Genomic DNA, 22095 nt, shown 5'->3' on the forward strand with positions numbered 1-22095 from the left:
AGCGGTTTTTTTCAAATTGTTCTAATATACAAATGTGATTAATAATTTTTATATTTATGTCCGCTTTTTATTTGTTCTGGTAACAAAATATTTTATTTATTTATTTCAATTTAAATTACGATGACGACGAAATAATAATATGACGCAACGGTCGTAAAGTCTAGCTTTAAGTTTTTGATAGACGAGTGCTAGTTTTTTTAGAATAAATTAGTTTAGACTGAAAAAATACACATTCTTAACTGAATTCTGAAAGTGACCCTAACTAAAGGCTTTTAACAAAAATACTAAAAGATCAGTATCTCCACATACATTTTAACTTTTGGATTTACAATTAATTCATAAACCAATGTGTTGAATAAAATTCTAACAAATTAAAATTTGTTGCCTTTGCATGTTGCATTACATGTCGCAACAAAGTCGAAAACAAAACTTTTCATTGGATTTAACCCATACCCCCCAAAACCAGTTGCCCATTTTACTAAGAATAATTCAATTTAGGATACTAATTAGTTCCTTACTAGTGGAAAAGGGTTCCCCCGGGGACTGGGGAGACAGGCTAGGGCTTCGAGCTTACCGCTCTAGTTGTATGTGGGTACTAAGAAGCCAATCACAAACACGGAATTACAAATTTTATTGTACCCAACACTTAAACGCGAAAGACAAATTTAAGTAAATTAATTCGCGTGAAAAACTTACAACGTATTTGGGTATCAATTTTTACTTAACCAAAATCACAATATATCACTCCAATCACTCGCTTAACCCCATTTCACCGCTGAATCTATAACAAAGGATTAATTTACAGCCGTACAACCACCAAGAGGTTTCAAGCAGATTCTAAACGAGGGAGGACCTGAGGCTTTCGCTAAAGCAGTCCGTCAGAACAAGGGTCTACTTCTCATGGACACTACTTACAGAGATGCTCACCAGTCCCTGTTAGCTACCAGGGTTAGGACCCATGATCTGCTGGCTGTGAGCCCGTATGTGGCACATAACTTTAGTAACCTGTATTCGCTGGAGAACTGGGGAGGAGCTACTTTTGATGTTGCTTTGAGGTGAGCAAGGATTTCTTCTTTTTATAAAAAGTAAATTAATAAATTGAAGATGAGAAACATGTCAGTGATAGGATAAATACATGTTATTTTCATGTATTTGTCCTATCACTGACATGTTTTTGTGTTCAAAATATATTTTTATTAATGGTAAAAACTAATCATGTTGATATATGAAGAAAAGATATTAAAATCTACAACTATTTTTTCTAGACATAAAAACAAAAGAATCACAGAACAACATTATTGCATGACATCAGACTATAGAAGTAATAAAAAACTTACATTTTGTATAAAGAACGCACGTATACGCACATTAGACGTATACGCAAATACGTATACCCACGTATCCGTAATACGTAACACAAAATACTTATTTATTTATACTCATTGTAGGTTCTTGCACGAGTGCCCATGGGAGCGGCTCCGCGACATGCGTGCGATGATCCCCAACATCCCGTTCCAGATGTTGTTGCGTGGCGCCAACGCGGTCGGATACACCAACTACCCTGACAATGTTGTCTTCAAGTTCTGTGATATGGCTGTGAGTATACGAGTTTATTGTACCTGTACCTAATGAAATAATCTCTGTAGGACGGGTGGTATGTAAGCGATTATCAATCAGTGTCTAGGATTTGACTTCCAATTTAGGCAGTTTCTAAATTTTGTACGTGTATTCTTGAGAGAGCATTATTAAGAATATTAACTTATGTAAATGAATGATTATCAGTCAATCATTTTATTTCCTGGGTAAATGCGGGACTTATACGTGGAAAAAAATCTGTGAGTTACGAATAATGTCTAGAAAACACAGTACCGGCTTTATGTCAATATGATAGTAAGGGACGTATTATGAGAGACACAAACAGATTGATTATAGTGTTGTTAAAGAGCGTATGTACGAGCGTTAACACACTTCGTGTACGCCATAAAATTTAAATTTAATAATATTTATCTCAAAATATGTGTAACTCTTTCTCATCTTAGGTACAAGCCGGTATGGACGTCTTCCGTGTGTTCGACTCACTGAACTACCTGCCCAACTTGATCCTCGGTATGGAAGCCGCTGGCAAGGCCGGTGGTGTCGTCGAAGCCGCTATCTCTTACACCGGCGATGTGTCAGACCCTAACAAGAAGAAGTACGACCTCAAATACTACACCAACTTGGCTGATGAGCTGGTGAAGGCTGGTACCCATGTGCTCGGAATTAAAGATATGGCTGGATTGTTGAAGCCTCAGGCTGCTAAGTAAGTTATTTCGAATTGTGTTATTAAATATTATTTGGCACACAGGTACCCATTCTTTAGTCGTATTAAGGTGTCCTCTTTGACTTTGCTGGATATTTTTATACTTCCATAAAACTTATTTTATTAGTAATATGACGGCGTCCTCCGTGGCGCAGTGGTTAAGGTAGTCACTACCAGTGCATCGAGAGGTCGTGGGTTCGATTCCTACACGGAATAAATATTTGCGCGATCTACAAATAGCTGTTTAAAAAAAAGGGAATGATTCTGTCATTACATTTTTTTAAATAATTAATTAAAGTTACGTATACAAGTTTTGTGTCCCATCTTAAATTTTATTTTAAAGAGATAAATATTTAAGCAAAAGTAAGGTGATATACAAAACTGACCAAGATAAAAAAGTCAACTTTCTAGTACTATCTAAGTATCTACCTCATGTAATAATACATTTTCCCTTAAACTGCATCAAGATCACATTTTAATTCACTTACTTACCTTTAACAATTTGTCAGGATGTTAATCAGCGCGATCCGCGACAAGCACCCGGACGTGCCCATCCACGTGCACACGCACGACACGTCGGGCGCCGGCGTGGCCGCCATGCTGGCGTGCGCCGAGGCCGGGGCTGACGTCGTGGACGTCGCCGTCGACTCCATGTCGGGGCTCACCAGTCAGCCCAGCATGGGAGCGCTCGTCGCTTCGCTGCAAGGAACTAAGTTGGATACTAGTGAGTACGAATTAATAATATAATTTTTGGAGTGATTTAAATAGTAGAAGACAGTACATGAGTTGTTGTTAGTTACATCTTATTGAAAAATGTATGCAAGTTTAAGGTTCTTTGATGCTAAGGTGGCTAAACAAAAGCTCGCATGAATTATGATTATACTTAAATGAGCTTGAAAATTAAATTTATACTTTATAATTTACAGCTTATTTTGCTACTTTACAATACAATGCATAGTAAATAAATAAATAAATAATTACATTGCTACGTTACTCAACATCATGCAACGAATACGTTTACGTACAACACAAACATAATTAGCAGGACTCTGAAATATTTTATCAATTTATAACTATTAAGTAACCGAATTAACTTTAATACAATGGAGATTTTCATAAGATAATGATACTTTTGGATTTAATTTTAAAACTACATTTTGTCTATCAAGTGTTAAAAATACGTTAAACACACTAAAATCCTCTATTTTCCACAGACATTCCCCTCCAGAAAGTATCAGAATACTCGGCCTACTGGGAGCAGGCACGTACCCTGTACGGTCCGTTCGAAGCCACGGCCACCATGAAGTCGGGCAACGCGGACGTGTACCTCAACGAGATCCCCGGAGGACAGTACACTAATCTACAGTTCCAGGCGTTCTCGCTCGGACTGGGCAGCCAGTTTGAAGAGGTTAAGAAGGCTTACAGGTAAACATCCAGTCATAATGCATCAGATCTTTAAAAGATATTTTTTTTTGTGAAACTTACCTTATTACTATTCTATCTCGTGGCTTTATGAAATAAGGTGCCAGAACACACAAAACTGCTGTTAAGTGTTTTATTTAATTTTAGGTACCAGTGACTCTAAGTTTTTTCGTTTTATAGACAGTAAACCTTTAAATATTATTGATATCACAAAATTTTCATCACTACATAGTATAAAACAAAGTCGCCCATTTTGTCTGTAGTCCCTTCGTATGCATAAAACTTTAAAACTACGCAACGGATTTTGATGCGGTTTTCACTAATAGAAAGAGTATTTTCTCCGACAGGTTTTTATATATAATTGAAATACATTGAAACTATATTAGCTGAGTTATAGCGATTTATGTCCAAGAAGTCAGAAAAAAAATCTAATTGAAGATTGCATTTGTGCGTGCGCCGCTTATACCGTTGGATACAAGTAAGAACAATGTATAGCAAAAACATTGGTCTTTATTAGTTCTACAAAAAAGTCCGCGATGACATATATCCAGCTTTTTTATTTAAGTCACAAAAACTACTTTTCTGTATTAAAAAAACATTTAATTCGTTGGGTGATGTTTAACTGGTGATATAACCAATAATACATATATCCTTATCAAAATAAGTAAGTTCATCATCACGAGCATTTAATTTAGATTATTTTTGCAGTTTACAGTGTGTTATTTAGACATATAGTTTAGGAGATATCACGATATTAGTATTGCGGCACGGTACGGGCCGGCCACGGCGGCGGGGGCAGCGTCCCTATAAATAGCTTTGTTTGAAACCGTATAGTAATGTAGTAGCTACCTTTGTTTTAGCCGAATGGAGTATGTTTCTTATGATATTAAAACTAATGGAGGTTTGTAGGTAAATTGTAAAGGTCGATAGAAATATGGAATTTATAAGGTTATAAAAAAGTGTTATTTGAAAGAAAAATCTGGAGAAAAAATAATCATGTTTTGAATCAAATTCATTAAATAAAAAAAAATCGAATGCGTATCTATACTAATATTATAAAGCTGAAGAGTTTTTTTGTTTGATTGTTTGTTTGTTTGTTTGAACGTGCTAATCTCGGGAACTACTGGTCCGATTTGGAAAATTCTTTCAGTGTTAGATAGCCCATTTATCGAGGAAGACTATAGGCTATATATCATCACGCTACGGCCAATAGGAGCAGAGTACCAGTGAAAAATGTTACAAAAACGGGGAAAATTATGATTCTCTAATGTGACGCAAGCGAAGTTGCGCGGGTCAGCTAATATATTTGCTATATGCCTTTACAAAGCTAATTAGGTTTTAAAAACAATATCTAAGCAAGGTTTCCTTGACGTTTCGGTCGATTTTCTCATGATCATTATAATAATGCAATGTATCTAATAGTTGAACTGCATTTATCTCTGACAATTTTAGAACACCATCTTCAACGTACTAAAATATCTTTCTTTATTTTCTAGGGAAGCCAACTTACTCCTGGGCGACATCATCAAGGTGACTCCATCCTCGAAGGTGGTGGGTGACCTGGCGCAGTTCATGGTGCAGAACAAGCTCACGGCTGATGACATCCGCGAGAGGGCTGAGGACCTGTCCTTCCCCAAGTCTGTGGTGGAATACCTGCAGGGAGCTATCGGAATACCTTATGGAGGCTTCCCTGAACCACTCAGGTAAATAGAATAGATTTTTGATTGACGCTACATTTAACGATAAACTTGTTTTAGACAGAAGAAGTAAATTGACATTATTTGTTTCGTCAACTTACGATAGAGTTTTTTTTTTGTCTTTCGATTGAGTTACTATAATTACTCAATGACGTAGGTAAGTACTATCAAATAAAGTATAAGGATTTTATTAGGTTCTCCTGAGTATGAAATTAATTAATCTCAGCCATCGTACATATATTTACAACTATTAACATTACCCAACTACAGGAAAAGCATTATGTCATTTTAAATAACAAAGCGCCTTATATATCAATATTTGTTTTTTCTAGATCTCAAGTGCTGAAGGACATGCCAAGAATCGAGGACAGACCCGGCAAGCAACTGCCTCCACTAGACTTCGACAAACTAAAGAATGATCTGGTTGAGACCTACCCTGGCGTAAGTAAAACATTTATTTCCCTTGAGAAGAGTGAGGGATTAACTAATATATTCTAAACCTTAACTCGTTATAATTTAATGTAAGAACCATAAAGTAAAAAACCGTTTATTGTGAATTTTATGTCGCCAATTTTTTTTTTATTATTTTCCAATTATTGCACTGGGTGCCATTATTATTGCAATTCTACAAATTCTTAATGTCATTATCATTAATAGCTTAATGGGCTACATTCTTAGTTCAACTACACTTATAACGTATAATTAAAAGTACTTACTAAAGTTTAAATTATTATTTTCTCTCGTTACAGCTATCAGACCAAGACGTTATGTCTGCAGCTATGTACCCACAAGTGGCAAACGACTTCTTCCGCATCCGCGACAAGTACGGACCTGTCAAACATCTCGACACCAAGACCTTCTTAGTCGGACCCTCGGTAAGTATTAGATACTATTAAGTACTTCACTTTTAAACGTAATATTTAAGAGAATCACTTCATAAGCAGATAACGGCGCGGCGGCGGCGGTTCTAGCTTCTGATATTTTATACCATATTTTTAATGGAACTATATTTCCATCGTCAGATAATTTTATGCAAACAAATGTTATGATTATTGTAAAACACATCAAAGCATTGTACAAAGCCAGTCAATGACAGAATAAAATAGTAGTCCGTAGTCCGTAACAAAATGATCAGCAAATCGGACATAAAAATAGAGAATAAAATTACAACAATTTTGTGGCATAATTAAATATGAATTCGCCAAGTGCGAGTTTAATTTAAAAGGTGATGCTGTTTTCTCAAGGACATTTTGTTCATTGATTTTAAATATTGTCTATAGTCTCTGGAAACTGTAGCTAATGTTAATTGTAATTTCCAGGTTGGCGACACGATAGAAGTAAAGATCGAGCGCGGAAAGACGCTGGACATCAAGACCCTGGCCATCTCTGAGGAGATGACCGCGGCGGGAGAACGCGAGGTGTTCTTCGAACTTAACGGACAGCTGCGCTCTGTGTTCATTCGCGATGAGAACGCTAGCAAGGTAATACAAATAAAATATAATTATAATGTTCATGATACAACTAAAAAAAATATTGTTACGTGCTTTGCAGAGCAGTAGAATAGTATTTAACCATAGGCTTTAACAAACACGGTTGTAGGCTGTAAAAACAATAAAGTTGCAACCGGATATTATAATGTCGTATAATTGCGTTATAAAACCTCTTTCTCTTTTGCTGATTTTCTATTACATTCGCTATTCAATATTTATTTTCTAGGAAATGAAAATCCACCCTAAGGCTGTGAAGGGTGACAAGAACCAAGTTGGAGCGCCCATGCCCGGAACTGTACTTAGTAAGTATTCCTTTTATTCACTTATCTTTAAAAATATTTCTTACATTCTCGCAACATTTAAACTGGTCAAAATTAAATGAAAAATTTACTGATTTAAAAAAAAATCCACTAATTTCTACTATTCTCATCTTAGTCCAAATAATTCGCTTATTCCCGTTTATCAAGGCGAAGATTATAGAATTTTAAAAATAAAAGCTCTCATTCTTAAAATATATCTTTACGCATGTAAAGTTCTCGATTACAAAAAGTGTTTTCTCTTTCCAGCAATCAAAGTGAAAGAAGGCGACAAAGTAGAGAAAGGCCAGCCCATCGCGGTCCTATCAGCGATGAAGATGGAGATGATCGTCCAGGCGCCTAAAGCGGGCACCGTCTCCTCCGTGTCCATCACCAACGGACAGAAGCTCGAGGGCGACGACCTGATCTGTACCATTGAAGACTAGATGTAAGCAACAACGGGATTTTGTTTATTATGACTATAGGTACACGTGCACGGGCGTATACGCAAGCTGTGCAAATGTTTGTGTAATTTTGAAAAGGGCGTATGTTATATGAAGAAGATGGATGATATATTACCTGTTGGAATTAAGCTCTATTGTCTCCCAAATATCATTGTTTGAGAAGAAATTTGTTTGTTTACAAGCTCATAAAGTGTTGTTATGAAAATAAAAATGTGACAGTTTAGTGAAGAATTTGGGAACATTTGTAAGTTTGATGTTTGCCGTGACAGTGCGTTAGTTTTCCTCATGGTCATAATAAATTATAATTCCCGTGAATCTGTCAAAACGTGATAAGACTTTTATTATTCGGCACAAAAATATTTTAATTTTTTTAATTTGTTACAATCGAGCAATTTTGTTATTTAAGTAATTTTAATAATACGTGAGATTTTATTGTGAATGTTTTTGTTGAATCAAAAATATTGAGGATTTTTTAAAAGACATTTTATTACGAATCGGTTATATTAATTTGTAAATATGTGATAATATAACACTATATGATAGTGTCAATTTCAAGTGACTTAAATTCGCATCACAGTACAAAAAGTGAATGAAAAATTAGATTATAACGGTCAAAAGAACACTCAAATAAGATTTGCCGTCTCTTTCTTTTATCAAGAAATAGAAAAGGAAAGTCTTTGGGTAAATGACCCTTAGCATAATATGGAAATGTATCGATAATCGAATAGCTGTATAAGTTATGAAATATATGATATTTAAGTGTGAGATGGAGTTGTTACGTGAATGCATTATCAGGGTTTAATGTTAGAAGCTTCGCAGGGATACATTATGCAAAGATTTTTTTACCTTCCGGATAGGTACAGGGTCTCAAGTAATTGCAATTTTTTTAATCACCTGTTTTGTTGAATGCTTATAGCATACCGACTTTATAATTATTGATCATAACATAATTTTTAGTTTCAAAATAAAAAAAAAAAAAATCTATGTCTGAAAACTAATCCGAAGAAATGTTGGTACTATTATGCCTTATTTCTTAATATAAAACTTTGTGTATGTATAATGTTTATCTGCGAAGCGTTAGGAAGGTATACAGTCATCACAATATGGTGACCCTTCATTTGGCCATTTGAGCTTGCAGTAGTAGTACCTCATAACATATGAGTAATTATTGCGTGAAATAGTCAAGTGAATTCTCACCATTATTCCTATTGGTTTGTACCTGTGAAAGTTTAACTTATTGTTTTTTTTATATTTGCTTTATCGTAAAACGATTCGTGTGTACGGTGCTCATTTGTTATTCATTTTATTGTTAATTCTCCATCACTTTGTTTTTATAAAATAAAATTATTTTTATTTCTTATCCTGTTTTGTTTTTTTTTTCTCTCTCTAAGACTGAATTGGTGATATTATATTGAAGAGATTTGGAAAGTAAGGGTTTGGTGTGAGACACTTATATGAATATATTTCTGAAAAATTACAACTTATTTTATAGAAATTGGTGTATTTACATCAGTAGTAAAGAGTAGTACCTAGTAACTATTTCTAGGTGTTTGGTGAGAATCAGACCAACTTAAAATTCCTTTCGGTAGTAAATTATTGAACACTTCTTATTGTATCGTGTACAATGTGTATGTGTTATCACAATAAATATTATTTCCATGTTATTATTATTTTAGTCTGTTTTTTAACACCTAATGATCATATTTACGTGTTCTATCTATCCTATGGTATGTTTAAGACAGTAACTTGAAAGTTATTCATAATGATAACGTATTTTTATTATGGTATCTTCTTCAACCATAGTCGAATGGGCCTTCTTGGTCTCTCTAAAGGATAGTAATCTTATGAAACTTTAAGCACTTACTTATCCTAATTCCATGTATTTTCAAAAAGGTGTTACAATAAAACCAAATATATAATTCAAAAGTATATTCTTGTATTAATCCATAATACAATAATTCGCCCCAATATTAACATTGATTCATATTCTACAAATAACTTTATATAACGTTAGAAACGATACAATTACTTCCACGATAATATATTACAACTAAATAGTCTTGAAACTTCGATTTTATTAAGACGAGTTCGAAACACCCTTACACATAGATAAAACCTTATAGACGAAAGAATTGAATAATTTTGTTGTTGTTGCTTTTAATAGAAATCCTTTTCCTCCTTTTGGCTTTGCACGTTCGCTGCCCCCGACGCGTATATGCGTCTTACGAAACGCACATACGCGTCGGGGGGCAGCGAACGTGTTAACGCCTTTATGAATATTATATGAGATTTGAATAAGTGGCAAATTAAACATATTTCAATACAGGTTCGGAGCTAATTGCTAATTTCATGATGCTTGTAGGGTCTGCATTTGGCTTGCAAAGTGCACATTCTATTGATTTACGCAATTGTTTCCATGTACATTTCGTTGTTCATAACTTCTTTTAATTCAATCCTTTCGTCTATAAAGTGTAAACACAAAAGACTTATGGCATCAATTTACCTCAATATGCACTTTGGCAACCCATTTTGTTTCGTTACAAATAATTGAAGAGTAATCTGGGTTTCATACATTTTGACTACTGGAAACATCTCAATGCCCTTATTTAACTTTTCGTATTCGTATTTTCTCAAACGCCAATTGGATATTTCAATGGATACATACAGAAACATCTAAATCTTTTCAAATCGTGTACAAATTGCTTACAAATGTTAAAACAGTTTACATGTGAAAATGTCTTATTTTCTACGTATTTTAAATATAGTTACAAATATTTTATTAACATGGCTAAATCTCTTAACAATATAGGATTGTGTAGGTTAGAAACAAAACAGCAGCGCGATTCTCTACAGTCCGTACTATATACTGAAAGTTTGACACTTAAAATGTACACCTTAAATAATTCTTATGACGCCCGCTAGAGGCGCTGATCAGATTTTCATACAATATTTCTCGACAACCAGCCTTTTGTCGATTATCAATAGTGGTAGAGAATTGCGCTACAGTTTTGAGTTACTACATGACAAAGGGATACGAAAATAATGGATCAAAATAAATATGTTGTATTGATAAGATTTGGGATTATTTTTAGAACAGGGACTGTTTCAAAACAGTTACAGTTTCTTAGATAGAAATGATGGGGAGTCTTAAAATCTATTTTTTATATTTAGGTAAACTGTGTTTTAAATTACGATTATCATTTATCAAAATCATGTTGTTTGTTAGTGAATATTTACAGTAATTGGAACATTACATATACATTCTGAATTATATTATATTTCAAGTATCAAGACAGTTGTATTTTTTACACGGGCAACATCGTTATGCAAAATCGTATGTCACTATTTGCTGCAAATAATCATATACCTACTAAATTCAATACACATTTGTTGTTAAAAGTAAAAGGGTTTATTTCAGTACACCCCTTACTGCAATTACAAAAGGACAATGTTATATAATTACTGTTATGTATGCACATTTGTAGTTAATATAATTAAACCATATTTACTACAAAAAAAAAGTAAAAAAGATGTACATATTTCAGTACACTTTTGACTACATTTACAGATATAAGAGTCGTTAAGTTCAAAGAGGTTTGATGCTTAAAAACCGTTGTTTAAAATGCACTGTAATTATGCCAAATGAATATTGTAAAATTATGCCATTTTGTTGCATATTGCGACAAAGTTACCGTATCTTAGAACATTTTAAAACTACCTACATTATTACAAACTTTATATTTCCGAATAATTTGAATGCGAGACATTACAATTACAATATACCAATATTAGCTCACTAGAGCTTAGATCCCCGACCAGCGGGATTTAAATCGAAATTTAGATAATAATTATTATTAGGCTGGCAATACATACCAAGTTTTCTGTGGATTTAGTAACTCCAATAACATAATATGTATTGTTATCGTTTTAGAATCAAATACATAGCTAGGCAATTCCATGCCTCTAAGCGGTTAGATGAATTCTGGCCAGTATCGTGGTACACCTCTAACCGGTTAGATAAATTCTGACCAGTTTCGCGGCACGCCTCTAGCCGGTTAGTTACTTCCTGACCAGCTTATGCCATAAATATCGGAGAACTTATTCAATAGATAAAGTGACAACGAATGTATAAAACATCAGACATTTTTTTTCCTGATGAGCTATCCAGTACTTATTCAGAAGTTGTGGCCATAAAAATTAACTGAAATACCAGTGAAGGAATTAGACGTCTTTTTGCGAAATCGCGAATCAAACAATTGGGGGTTGGTCCCTAAACTAAAACTTATACTTAAATATAAAATAAACACCTTTAAGAATAAAACACGAAGTAATTAAAGCCATTAATAACTAAATTAAAGAGAGGAATGAGCAAATAAGAAGATATGTAACTTAATTATTATCTACGCGAGACGTTTATTATAAAAGTTAGGTGCAGAAGTATCAGTCGAGGGGATTGGAGTATCTTCATAACTGTCCAGAGATTAAGATTTAAGATACTTTAAAATTTTAATCATTTATACCAGCTTATGATATGAGCTATGAGCTTCTAGTAACTCAAATTAGGCCCTGTTTCCAAAGGCAGAGACCAAAGAACGTCCTTATAATTGCGAAGTTAATTACATATTTATAGTAGGTATTTAATGTCGAGACTGTATTGAGATTGTATTCATTCAGCGTAATAATGTATATTAACAGGTGCATTTAGCTTAATCTCTGTACAGATATTGACATTCAACTTTTTGTTGTATTGTTTTACAAAACCAAAGATATTTTTTTTTTACGACAACATTATATTATTATTACTATCGCATTTATAAAGTTTATAGACTGAGCACTAATTTTTCCATCGTCAAAATAAATCGCAGAATAATTTATCGTTTAGGTGGACGTCAAACCACATATCTCAAATCTAGTAATATGACAATCGAACAAACAGCCGTAATGGAAAATAGAAAAGACAAACAAAACACGCTCAACATGTTTTTAGAAAATTCATACGAAGTACTAGTGGGACGAAATTACATTAAACTTATATACTAATATGCGTCTTACATACTAGCGCTTGTTTAACCCACAATCGCTAGTATTTCAATGCCTTTATACAAATCACACACTTATTTCACGATATTGATGTTACAAAAAAAGTAATAATATAAAAAAATCTTATTAACTTACTCGAACAGCTTTTCTGTAGGATTTTACGTATTTAAAAGATTGTCTGCCAACAATATCATATCTACAAACGCTAAATATATTAATATTTTATTCCAAAAATACATTAGAGCCTGTTCAACAAAATATGTAGATAGCTACTGTCAGATATAATCGTGCTAACTACAGTTTAACCGCTTAGAAAGCCTCGAATATAAGATGGCGGAGGTATACAAAATCCAGAATGCTGCTGGTAGTGGCTGTTTGATACAATAACTTATTTTGAATATACTCATAAATATAAATGAAAATGCAGATAAATCGCGCATGCCAAGGCTCTCAACTAATTTGTCGGGCTATAGTTTCCTTGTTTCTTCGAAATAACAGGCTTTAATTAACCAAGCAAGTTTATCAAACCTGTGTCTGGAGATATGATATTGAAACCGACTTTCAGAGGACATCTTATAGGGAATAGTAATAAAACATTCTGGACTGAAACACATCACTTAAATAACACTGTTTGCACACTTCAACACTTTAATCCTATATTGCTTGTGTGCACACTTATACACTCACACATTCACAATAAAGTTCAATGACCTCAGTCAATTTCCCCTGGATGTAATAATGACTTATCAACCACATGGGAGAAGGTTTCCACTAGATCATGTGGGATCATGTCAGATTGTCTTTGCGGTACATCCTGTGACTCTTCAAGGTCGTTTATGGAGTTCACAGAGTTCTGATCGCTTAGAGAAAGGCTGGTATCTGTTTCGTCGCCATAGCAACGCCGTTTGTGATCCGATGGAAAGTTGTGGTAGGAATGTTCTACGCGTATAGCTTGCATTGTATTCCTGAAAATGTAAAATAGGAATTGTTATTTTTGTTTTAAAATAGTTTTAGTTCTTTTTGGGTTAGCTGTTATTGTTTGGGGAGTAAATTTTCTTGGAACTCTCTAAGAAATAATTAATGATTAATTTTGTAAAGTTTAATTCTGGGATTGGGAAAGATTTATTGTAGGAATAGTAATTGTGAGATGAATAGATAAAGAAACATTTTGTTACTAGCACTCCACAACGACTTGGTTTGAAAAACAGTTAATAATAATTCAAATTAAGATTTGCTTTACTTCTAACTTATTTATGCTTACAGTTTTGATTAAATGGACATTTTTTATATATTTTTTCAGTAATTACCTACCCAGACTGAATGTTAGCATTACTATAACATGAATGTACTAATTAAATCAGAAAATGTGTAAGAATAAACAAACCTACATTCAGATAATTACTACAATAAGTTTTAATTTGATAACTGAAGTGTATTACGCACATTACGATTTGTTTACATTGATATCAGTGCTATCTTATCATTTTAATGGCATAGAAACAGCATCACGTGTGACCTTTTACTTTGTGAGAAATATTTTAAAACGTGAATAATTTATTTTCTTTTAAATAAGAAAGAAATTATAGTTATAATATCCTCCTGGGTAACAACAACGATCGTCGACTATGACTAGAGACTAAATAGTAATTAAATCCAAAGCTTTAGTATACATTTTGATCACTTAAACAAATAATTACAAAAGTATACTCAATTAGTTCGTTAAAAAACCATATTTATGTAATAAGGTATCTTTAATTATAATTTTATTATTCATAAATTTTCCTCTTGAAAGGAATTCTAGTATTAACCTTATATGGATGCGACGAGGTAATGCGTTTTATACTGTTACGCATTACGCCTACGTGCCATTCGTTGTGCTTTATTGAATGAGACATCATTAAAACCCTTTCGTCATAATAATATTTGTATGTATTATGATATTATGTCCTACCTTAACAGGATAGAACAACAGGGAGGCGCTCATAGCCAGTTGTGCTCACCGGTCAGTAAACGATCTGTGGCTTAAGCAACCGTTGGCGCGGTCATTCCATAGATGGGTGACCGCATAGTGGTATTTGAACTGAGCGTCTCCGTGCTTCGGAGGGCACGTAAAAAGTTGGTCCCGGTTGTTGTCAATTAAGATAACAGTCGTTAAGCCATGTCAAAGGCCTTTCGGGCGGCTTGAACAACTTTGACACCAGGTTGACCACTAACCATACGATAGAATAGAATAGAACCTTAACAGGTATATGGAGAAAACAGTCAATCGTATTAAAAAGTTGATTCATAAGGTTGAACTGTTTGTCATTTGTTTACTCGTAAACTTCTGATGAACACGACTTATACAGAATATCTGGCAAAGAGACGTAATGGAGTGCTAGTTCATGAATATAGATATGAATTGCTTATAAAAACATTCAATGAATGGTTAATAACATACAATTATAAATAAAAAGCGAGTTAATTGGTAAATACACATACCTATTGCAAATAAAATGGGTATAATCACCTGGTTTTCCTCAAAACAGGTCGACCCATTTCCACTTGCAGTTCTAGAGAATACAACTTCGCTAATGACTCGAGCTTCTCCTTTTCCTCAGGGTCGTGGAAACTTGGCAGTTTTAATTCAGTCTGGCAAGAGTCCTGGAGAAATTTTGACAGCTGTTCGTTTGCAGCACTAAGTATTAAAAACCCCGGCCTTTCATTCCTTATTCTTCTACAGCCAGCCCTTATCTCTCTCACTTCGGTAACGACCGCGTTCCCCATCGAATGCTCGCTATAATAATGATCGCTCTGCGGCGACTTTTCACTCAAGTTTAAATCACTCGACGATGTTTTTTGTAACGAAAAATTTGTTCGCGGCGTCTGGTTAAACGACTCATCCTGTTGAGCCGATTTCTCCTGAAACGCCTGAAATGACTGAAAAAACGACTCGTTAGCGTTTTGTCCGGACACACCAGCGTTTTTTATGTCGCTGAAACTGCTGAAGGAGGAATGGGGCTGGAGTATATCTCTGTTCTCCTTACATATAATTTCTTCCTCGACGTCGACTACTGTTTTCGAGTCTGACATCATAGCATCATCATCGTTTCCCGAATCTACTTTAGGTCGTTTCTTCTTGAATCTATTTTTGCAACTTGCCCATCCACTTTTGACCAGTGATTTCTCCTTTTTCAAGCGTTTTGGAGGCGGCATATTACTTGTGGACTTTGGAGAATTATTATTCACAGTTTTGGAAGTTTTAAAGGTGAGACTCTTGTTGAACACTTTGAGTTCTTCGATACCAGGCCAGTCTGTCAGTTCGTCATCTCCTTCACGATCACTATCATTCGTGACTACTCCATCTGAATCGCTACTGCTTAGCGAGCTAGATTCGTTGCCAGCACAGTCCATTCCACTGTTAGAATCGTCAAACTGCAGCGGATTCCTTAAAGAACTCTGTGGATGGGTCTTATTTAACATCTTGAACTTCCTATGGTATTTACTGTCGAAGCAATTCTTGCCAGACCCTGAAGGATTGAAAAACGGTGGGAGATCTGTGGCTATTTTGTACCCGGTCATTTTGGAGAGGGTGGGAGTGCCATTTTTTGAGGATTTGTATACGAAATTGAAGCTTGAACTGCCTGGTAAAGAAGGGGTGTTGGTGATAGTTGCTGGTTTGGCTCCTTCAGCATTCTGCGACTTAAGTACAATTTTCCCTGGTTGTATTACAAGCTCTTTCTTAGGCAGGTCCGTGTCATATTTTCTCGACTTAAAGTCTGTTTTAGAGAAGTAAGCTGATTTGGATGAGCAGCCCCCGCTGAAGGAACGCTCCCTCATTTCACAACCATCCCCCTTGTCCCGATGTGACCATTTCCTTTTGCCGCAGAACGCGTTTCTGAAAAAGCAACTATTTGCACACGTAATATTAGTAGTTGCATTCAATTGTACACATTTTTGTTGGGAAAGTATTTTTGAACGATTATTATTACGGATTGCTCTCGTCCAGCAAGATTCATGTGTTTCTTCAAAGGCGTGTTAAGTAAGTTGACGCAGTGCCTACTAGTTAATAAGGTGGCTGCGAAATCGCTAAGTGACGTGAGTTCGATTTCAACAAGGAAATACTACATGTTTCGGTTAGTAGATTATTTTACTGTGTGTCTGTAATTTACATATTATGTTTTGCTTTTACTTTTCCAGTAATAAAATGTATTTTTAAAAGTTTAATTTCAATTCTAAACAGACGAATACTCTCGATTTTGTTGCTTTCTTACAATTTTAAGTTATTCCGTGAAAGAGCGTCGATTATATCACGATGATTCAGCCGCTGCGTTTCCGACGAAACGAAAGTATTCTCAATAACAATGAACACAATACTGGGAACTATATTCATACAACAGTTCTCAAATGGAGACATAAACAAAAACATATTATGTTAGGTATATGAACTACTTTGTATTTAAAACCTTTATTGAAGGCCGGCTGATAAAAAAACTAGATTAAGACCAAAATAACACACTTAGTATCTGATAATATTGTTTTTAACAAGGAATCATTCCTGTAGATAACTTTCAAACATTACAGTTCAAGAACTCAAAATCTCGAAAGCGAACTCACAATAAAGTATAACACTTTTTTAAAGGCAATAAGGAAAATTAAATTGTGTCTTACTGGACGTTAAGTATAATCAGAATGGAAATATCTATCTGAGGATCACTATTTGCGAGGAAATCGAACCTATGCGCCCTTCACTAAATATTAAAGAGGCGAATATTTCAACCACAGCGCCACAAACATTACGACACACAAAAGTTTTCAATATCGAAAATTAAAGTCTATGCCTTAATATAAGAATGTAAACTCACCCTTCAGGTTTCAAATGTGTTTTGTGCTTGTTCACGTGGATCATCGGAGACAAGACTTGACCCTGAATGATTATCGTAGCGGGCAGTGCGTTCGGCTGTAAACAAAATATACACAAACATTATTAAAATACTCTAGAAACTTAAAACTCAGAAATATTTTTCAGGTAAATGCAAGATTTTTGAGAAAATAAAACGGTTAAATTTGATTTCTGCATAAAATCAATTTTAAGGAAATCGAAACTACAAATTAATTTAGCCGAACTGGCAGAATACTTTACTTTGACAATCATAAGTGAATGCAATTGACCTAGACGAATAAATAAATACCTAGTTCGATTTATTTATTTTTATTTAGAAGATTACAGGATATGAACAATTAAAGAATACACCCAAGTCATATTTGAGAATATTAAAAATATTATTTTTCGATTTTTAATTAGTACAAGTATTTTTCACGATCGAATTGTTTAACAAAACTATGAACTGGATAGACATTATTTTTCGCAAAGTTAAACAGTAGTCGTGTTAAAAGGACACAAAGACAAGGTTAGCAAAAGGACATTCCCGGGCCTAATCGACGATGTCCTTCAGACCTTCGGAAAGGTTAACCTGCAAACTGTATTGCGGATTATTATACAAATGAGGAGATAGGTAAGCGTCTGCAATGAACTAACTAATTTTCGTTCGTGTGTGTTTATTATTTATGTACTTAAGACAAAATTTTTAGTGACGTTGTATTATTAGGTGTAGGCAGTACTGTATCGATACATTTACTTTTCAACAAATATGTTTCACATTTTCATTGAATAAAGAGAAAGTTTGTGTAATACGAATAAGGTAAAAATGTCTGGGATGTTTATGTTAGAGAATTTTCAACTGGTAATCTAATGCTCACACCAAAAGTTATGTGCGTATATACTGCATATAATACGAATAAATTCTCCATTCCCTCAATCTCAAACCCTAATGTGACAATAGAATTTCTTGACAAAAATATCAGGAATAACTGTTAGCACCAGCCGGGGATTCGAACCCTGCACGTCAGTTGCATACACAACCAATACGATACAGAAACATTAAAAATAAATAATTGGTCTGTATAAGTAGGTACGAATGCAATAAATACATAAGTTTATAAAAATAGGCATAAAACACTATACTTTTTTATCAAGGCTAAGGTTCAGTGTTTCTTATGTAAGAGATAAAAAACAGATAAGTACATCTGCACGTGTTACGTTATATTATTTGTTTTTACGTAGTTTTTAGGGTTCCATACCCATAGGGTAAAAACCGGACAATATTACTGTGACTTCGATGTCTGTATGTCTGTCATCAGGCTGTATCTCATGAACTATGATAGTAAGATAGTTGAAATTGTCACAGATAATGTATTCATGTTGTCACTATAACAAATACAAAAAAAAACAGAATAAACTAAATATTAAAGAAGGTTCCCAATGTTTTTTTGCCATTTTTATAAATAATGGTATAGTAGCCTTCGTGCGCGACTCCATCTTGCACTTGGTCAGTTTTTATAGTTCGTATAACAATTACAGCTGATTACTTAATTAAATATTTAATTAATACAACTTGCAGTAATATGGAAAGCGTGAGAGATGCGATTTCTTGCTATCCATTATTACATATTAATTACAAGTCATTATAAACATGAATAGTGGAATTTAGCAGCGAGATTTCATTAACTATATAAGACGACCAATTTTAAAATGTTTCCATACTTATTCTTGATTAAATTATTTTTATTCAAATGAAAAAACTTGTAACTTGAAATCATCGTAAATTAATAAAAAATAAGACAAACTTCTAAACTCTCAAACGAACATATAAACTTAAAAAAACTAATAGTTTAAATCATGCTAAAACTCATAAACATATGAAAAATCTTTAAAAACTCACCTCAGTAGTAACACTTAAGATCTCCACAGGAGGCGATCTCTTCCCATCTGCATATTCCACGGGCATTTTCTTATACTTTCGTTTCCTCCTAGCATTGGCCGGTCGTGTCGGTGAGAAGTTTTCATTAAATGAGTCCGATTCAAAGTTGCCAATCTGACAGTAATGCCTGGATTTAAGACTGGACTTGTGCAGATTGAGGTGTGGATCATCTGAGTCAGATAACGGCTGGGTGATGAGCGGAGCTTGCGGTGGACTGCTGGAACTGCCATCTTCGACCAGGCTTACTGTGACGGCAGCTGCTGTGAAAATTTGAGGGATCTCAGGACCATATTATATGGATTTTTAATTCATTTTTCACTTAGCGTGCAAGTGAAAAACTAATAGGCATAGGCTTGCTTAGGAGACATAGCTTAGGGGAGTTTTTAAATGTGACTAGTTCTATAATTCTTTTTATTTTATTTCTCACTATGTTGTAGGCCAAGATAGTGTTTTAATGACTTTGGCAAGTTTTTTGTAACAAAACCTTCAAATATGTATTGTAATAATACTACATTGAGATGTACATTAGGACTTCCAAACCATTCCTCATGTTAAGAAAATAAAACTTTACCCTCTGCCTCTGAAGTTGTAAATTTGACTGAAGTTAATTTTAATTACACATAATAAAAATTTAAAGTGTTTTATTTTTTATAAACCTGTAGTAAAAATATTACAAGTTTCTAACTGTTGCGTTTCTTACATCATTTGTATGGTTGGCTCATTTGCAGTTAACTAATCATATTAGCACTTTCACTGCTGAAAACAATATTGACTGTAGTAATGTAACAACATAATTGAATGTCTATAGTTACATTACAAATGAATAAACTTCAGTAGTCGCGTACAGACAGACCAAGCAGTCTTGCGAGGCAATATCTCGGTCCCACTCATTTCGATCAGAAAGAAAAGAGACCTAGATATGCTTGATCAGTCAGTACGCACCTATTCAGTTTAGTTTTAATAAGAATCCAGCAAATCAAATAAAAATAAGTGAAGCCTGCATTGTTCTAATATAATATATTATGTTTTCAGTCTGAAAAGAACCTGTATACTTGTATAGTGGCATAAAACTCATCAGTCTTTCATTTTATCTGCATATCTGCCTGCTATGCACCTATGTGATGATATTTCTTTTTTTCATTAGGGTAATAAAAATCCCATCTTGATATAGTAAAATAGAGTGAAATTATCATTGAATTACACAGTCCATATTTCAGAATAGGTACTATGTAATACACTTATTAATGGTAATGAAGTTTTGAATTTCAAAACAGTTTATTATTAAGTCAGTAATGATATGCTTGAATAAAGTATTTATGTCGCACCAAAGTACATATAGGTATAAATGTATGTAAATTTGTGAATTAATTTCTGGAAGACTTTAGATTTTGCACAAAACCTTGGCAAGAATTCAAATGTTTGACACATTTTTAAAATAAATCTATTGGATCAGAAACTAATTGCTCGGAGAACATTTATAGCAAACAACAATGAGTCCTAAATATTTATGTTTTTATTTCGATCTCCAATGATTAAGAGGCTATTTTAAAATGCAGATTTTTGTGCTGCTTTATTTACCCACTCATCCTTGTATTAATAGTCCAATGGATTTAGTGAATCATACCTGTGCTTTAGGATGTAAGAAGGGTAAGTAATATTTTTCTAAGCATGGAAAATCATTAACTTAGTCACGGAAACACAAGCAGGGTTTTTTTATGATTCATTAAATGACAGTCCTCAACATGCCAGCAACAACCAAAAAGACCATTTAACACTAAATCATATCATACTGAAGGCTATTTTGTCAATACTAGCATGAATTAAATAATTGTGGTAATTTTAATAGTAAGTGCAACACTAACGCAGGTTTCCAGCAGACCTGGTCCGTCTGCGGAGCCCCAGCTTCCTCCTCTCCTGCCGTCCGCAGTTACTCTCCTCTAGAGCCAGGTTTAAGTCATGCGAGAGTCTCTCCATGATCACTAATGACCCTGCACTGATCTCATCGTTCTCGTACTTTGATCTAGAACATACGATGCACCGGCACACTAACTTTACGCCACTTTGTCTTATTTGACCTACTTCCCACTGCCCTTTCACTAATACCAACAATTAATCACATTTACAAATACCAAGCACTAAATATCACCTCTAATCAAAACAGAAACTTGTGTCACAGGACAACAACAAAAACTACTTTACATTTCGCAAGTTCTTCCTGAAACTAACGGAATGTTTATTTTTAATATTAATAGACACGTTCACAGTAAAACACTTTCTATAGTGCAAGTACTAAACACAGAATTTCAGTCAATTAAAATTATAACATCAACTTTCTTTTATCGAATTTTTTGCAGTGCATGATTTTGACAAAAAATAATAATATCGCATTCACGACACGATGAATGAATGGAATTAATTACCCTGACTGGTCTTTCCACAGATATAATAATGTAACTATAATATAGCAACGAAGAGTGAACTAAACTACATATGTGCACCTCACGTAAAAAAAAATTAATAACCAATTATGCAAGGCTTACAAGCTGTTTTTATAAGTAAATGTTATTTTTATATTATTTTAATATCA

At 34.1% G+C, this 22095-nt stretch overlaps 2 protein-coding genes across 7 annotated transcripts in view; one reads left to right on the forward strand and one right to left on the reverse strand.

Moving 5' to 3' along the window:
• The window catches only part of PCB (Pyruvate carboxylase), a 35792-nt gene extending 26764 nt beyond the window's left edge, over window positions 1–9028 (forward strand). For all 4 annotated transcript variants that reach the window (XM_076120985.1, XM_076120986.1, XM_076120984.1 and 1 more), the window contains 11 exons: window positions 806–1055; window positions 1449–1596; window positions 2040–2299; window positions 2809–3023; window positions 3514–3724; window positions 5218–5424; window positions 5751–5859; window positions 6168–6293; window positions 6738–6899; window positions 7135–7210; window positions 7475–9028. In XM_076120985.1, the coding sequence (XP_075977100.1) occupies window positions 806–1055; window positions 1449–1596; window positions 2040–2299; window positions 2809–3023; window positions 3514–3724; window positions 5218–5424; window positions 5751–5859; window positions 6168–6293; window positions 6738–6899; window positions 7135–7210; window positions 7475–7650 (1940 nt within the window). In that variant the 3' untranslated portion in view covers window positions 7651–9028. The remainder of the gene's footprint in view (window positions 1–805; window positions 1056–1448; window positions 1597–2039; window positions 2300–2808; window positions 3024–3513; window positions 3725–5217; window positions 5425–5750; window positions 5860–6167; window positions 6294–6737; window positions 6900–7134; window positions 7211–7474) is intronic.
• A 554-nt stretch (window positions 9029–9582) lies between these two features.
• Window positions 9583–21911, reverse strand: LOC142977221 (uncharacterized). 3 transcript variants are annotated; one of them, XM_076120990.1, is made up of 5 exons: window positions 21371–21911; window positions 19470–19765; window positions 17553–17647; window positions 15218–16597; window positions 9583–13673 (listed from the first exon to the last, which is right to left on the reverse strand). In XM_076120990.1, exons 1-5 carry the CDS (start codon window positions 21480–21482, stop codon window positions 13421–13423), a joined length of 2136 nt encoding a protein of 711 aa, XP_075977105.1. In that variant the 5' UTR covers window positions 21483–21911; the 3' UTR covers window positions 9583–13420. The 3 variants fall into 3 exon arrangements, with proteins under 3 accessions (XP_075977105.1, XP_075977103.1, XP_075977106.1); XM_076120988.1 differs by having other exon boundaries at window positions 19470–19768; XM_076120991.1 differs by having other exon boundaries at window positions 13537–13673; window positions 15190–16597; window positions 19470–19768.
• Window positions 21912–22095: the final 184 nt, after the last annotated feature.

This window comes from Anticarsia gemmatalis, chromosome 12, assembly GCF_050436995.1.
Source record: "Anticarsia gemmatalis isolate Benzon Research Colony breed Stoneville strain chromosome 12, ilAntGemm2 primary, whole genome shotgun sequence".
Taxonomy (NCBI): domain Eukaryota; kingdom Metazoa; phylum Arthropoda; class Insecta; order Lepidoptera; family Erebidae; genus Anticarsia; species Anticarsia gemmatalis.